General features: G+C 46.2%; 1 protein-coding gene across 1 annotated transcript; it reads left to right on the top strand.

Annotated features, from left to right (window-relative positions):
* Positions 1 to 8: 8 nt before the first annotated feature.
* Positions 9 to 1,784, top strand: MFSD6L (major facilitator superfamily domain containing 6-like; the record flags this gene model as incomplete). The annotated part of the gene is made up of 1 exon (XM_010190527.1): positions 9 to 1,784. A coding segment is annotated over one exon (1,776 nt), but the record flags the coding sequence as incomplete, so codon positions are not given.
* Positions 1,785 to 3,551: the final 1,767 nt, after the last annotated feature.

Here is a 3,551-nt window from a genome sequence, read left to right as displayed (position 1 = left end):
TATGGGCTCCCCTCTGCTCCCGCTGCCCCAAGGGCCTCAGGAAGCGGCGCCTTCTGGTTGCCGGCTCCTTGCTGGGCTCGGCGGGGGCTAGCCTGCTGCTCACCCTCATCCCGCCCGCCGGCGGGGACGCGGGGTACCCGTACTGTAACACCAGCCAGCAACCGGGTGGCCGATGGGCCACCACCACGGGGCCCGGTCCGGGCACGAGCGGCTCCAGTGTTTTAAGCATGGGTGCTATTACAGACGCAAAAGCTGTGTCAAAAGAAAGAATGAAAACAACTGCTGGCGTTTTGATAGCAAGCAGAAAGCCAACAGTAACCAGTTCAGCCTCCCATGGATTACTTGGCCTGACAGATATGCTTGAAAAAGAAGGCAAAGGGGTTGGTGAAGGTGATACAAAGACAAATGGCTACTTGGATGGTCCCTCTGGCTGGACAGCTTCTGTGAAAGCAGTTAACTGGGAGATGCAAGAGCAAGAAGTGCTGGCTTCCTACAGAACTCCTTTACATGGTCTCAAGAAGGAAACGAGCCGTCTGGGTTCTGCTGCAATGGCTGTTGCTGATAATGCTAAAGAGGGCCTTTATGCTACTGTAAGTAATGAGCTCTCTTTGTTTAAAACAACTCTTCCTGCTGTCGGAGATGCTTATGTGTCTGGAAACCAGAAAGTCACTCAACACGTCAGCTTTGAGGCAGTGCAAAACATCTTTCAGGACAGAAAGCAGCAGATTTTTCTTATGGTACTGGGTGCTGTTGTGCTTTGGGAGCTGTTGACTACATCTCTCGAACGGACAGTGGATGAGAGTCTCTATGAATATCTCGACTTCATTGATGCGACTGACAGGTACGGCAAGCTGTGGATTTGGAGTTACGTGGGTGCATCTATAGGCGCCTGCAGCATTGCTGTATTCGTGGATCAACTGAATTGCTTCTTCAGCAGTACGATCAGTCGCCTTGCTGTCCATTTCTATGGCTACACGCTCCTGATAACACTCTCTTTGCTCGTCAGTGTCTTTTTTCCTGTCCATGTTCCCAAGAGAACCAACTGTGTTAACAAAATTGCCAAAGCCCTGGCCCTCCTGTGGGGCGATGGGCAAGCGATCCTGTACGCCATCACAGTCTTCCTCACTGGCGCAGCTGGGTCTACAGTGCAGAACTTTCTCTTCTGGCTGATGCAGGACCGAGGCAGCAGTGAGCTGTACATGGGGCTCTCTGTGGCCGTTGGGCTCCTTGCTGAAATTTTGCTTTATTTCTTCAAGGGGAAGTTACTGAGGACTTTATCGAGCAGCAAAATCGTTGCAGTCAGCCTAAGCCTCCTGGCAGTACAGCTTCTGTGCTACTCCTTCTTGTGGACTGCGTGGTCAGTTCTCCTTATCCAGATTTTATCCGCCTTCAGTAGTGGTGCTCTGTGGTGGGTGGTTAACATGACGGTGGATGAAATAGCCACTCCAGGCATGGAGAGGTACCTGCACACTGTTCTCCAGAGCCTCTGCTACGGCGGAGGAGCAAGCTTGGGCAGTTTTGCAGGGGGATTTGTCGTGAAGCACTTTGGCCTGGCAGTTCTGTACAGGGCATGCTGTGTGTGCCTGGTGCTGTGGCTCTTCTTGTTCTTAATTGTTCAGTCTAAATTGCCACAGCAGAAAAAAATTAATTATTCTCGTCTCCTGGCTGCTGATTCCAGCGATACGAGTGACACTGATGAGGAGAATGAAAGGGACTGGCTGGTAAAAGCCATGAAAGATGAAAGCTTTACTAGGAGATGGTCACAACAGCAGGGGACCAGCTAATGTGTACTTCAGTGTAGGGGGTGGCACGGTAATATGGTACAATGACAATGCCCAGAAATGACCATTAATTCTAAAGTGCTAAAAATATAAAGTATATATCTGACAGGACACATTTTTATTTTAAAAATTTTATAATTTTTAAAAATTTTCTTAATTTATAGCATTCTTGTAATAATTTTTCCTTTTTAACTTAATGATTTTGCTTCCAAACTCGTAACAAGGTGTTTCAGGTATACATTTGCTGAAATGAATGTGTCTTAACTTTTTAGTCCAAAAACAAACTCTCTGCAGAGCAGATGCTGTGGAAACTGAGCAAAATCTGTGACCTGTACTTTGAGACAATTGAATGAGAAATACTGCAATGCTAGTAGCACGCTGTAATTTTTAAGGTGCTATATCTGTGAACTCTTTTCACTGAAAAAGGGATTGAATAAAAAAATGGTTCATTTGCTCTGCTTTGATTTGTAAAATCAGGTTTTGCTACAGACTGTCTGTCCACTCATGTTTTGGGATTTAAGTGTGCTTCTGCATCCACATCTATTGGAAAAAACCCACCGTGTCTGCTTGCAGTCAGTGCCTGCGGGGTGTCCAGATCGAGCGGAGCAGCCTGTGGACTTCCTTGTGTTCGTGTACCTAAGGTGGCACCCAGCATTCAGCTGACCAGGAAGTGGTCTGCCCTCACTGCTGGAGTAACTTCTCTGGGCTGGGAATTAACGTAGGGCAATATTCATTCAGAAGGAACTTGGCACTGCCTGAGCAGATCTGGTTGAAGCTGGCGATCCTCCCTGGGTCAGTTTGGTCTGAGGGCTGCTGTTTTCTCACATTTCCTGTTCAGAACTAAATCTGTGTCCTGAACGAGGCCTGGTAAGTCCAGAAGGATCTCGAGCTGCCATATCTGCCTTGGCTTAACCTCAAAAGCACACAGATTTCTTCAGTAGGTAGGATTTGCATACAGATGATAAATTGGTGGCCTGATTTCATTAAGAGTTGTCAGACCTTCAACAGGGCTGGCCGAGGAGCTTTGAGCCTTACAGCCCTTTAAGCTACCATGCAAAGCTGTTGTCAGTTCATTGGGTATTTCCTTGGTCAAGGAACTACATAATCCCATTGCAGAGGCTAGATAGGTTTTTATAACATCTTCCTAGTGTTTTACAAGCCATGAGACAGGCAGCTGCAAAAAGCAGAATATTTATTTAAATGCATGTTTAATACGTAATATGCAAATGGCATTGCAGTCTGTCACCCTGCTGCGTTCTGGACTCAGTAGAAAGTGGTTGGAGACAAGGAAAAGCAATGCCATTGAAGATAATTTCTTTCTCTGTATGCATCGAGTCCAGATTATCTGTACATCAGATGCTTTCAGGGTAATTAGCTCTGTTTTCCTGGCACAAATCCACAATGCCATGCAAAATGTTCTACTAGAATGACTATATAGATAGAGTTGTCCTTGTGCCAAGAATAGCTGGCACTTTTTATTAAGATATTACCTTCTCCCGGGAATTCAAACTCAAGCTGAGAACAATTTTAGTGTCAAGAATTTTCCCCAGACTTATTATCATATAATACCTCAGGAACTCTAATTACTTGTTAACAGAGTATCTGAGTTCAGTCTTGAGTAACGTAACTGCAAGCAGCACATCACAGAGCCACCAGCGCTGCTGCCAGATGAGCACGACAGAAAGGACTGGAACGGTTTAAAATGTGGTTGCTTCTTTAGCTAGAAGTGACTGCCCTCATTTGAAGCCAATTAAATGGGTGATGCATTCT

The sequence above is a fragment of the Mesitornis unicolor genome, unplaced genomic scaffold (genome assembly GCF_000695765.1).
Source record: "Mesitornis unicolor isolate BGI_N332 unplaced genomic scaffold, ASM69576v1 scaffold22728, whole genome shotgun sequence".
NCBI classification, from domain to species: domain Eukaryota; kingdom Metazoa; phylum Chordata; class Aves; order Mesitornithiformes; family Mesitornithidae; genus Mesitornis; species Mesitornis unicolor.
Note: the sequence above shows the minus strand (reverse complement) of the source record. Positions and strands in the feature narration are given on the sequence as shown.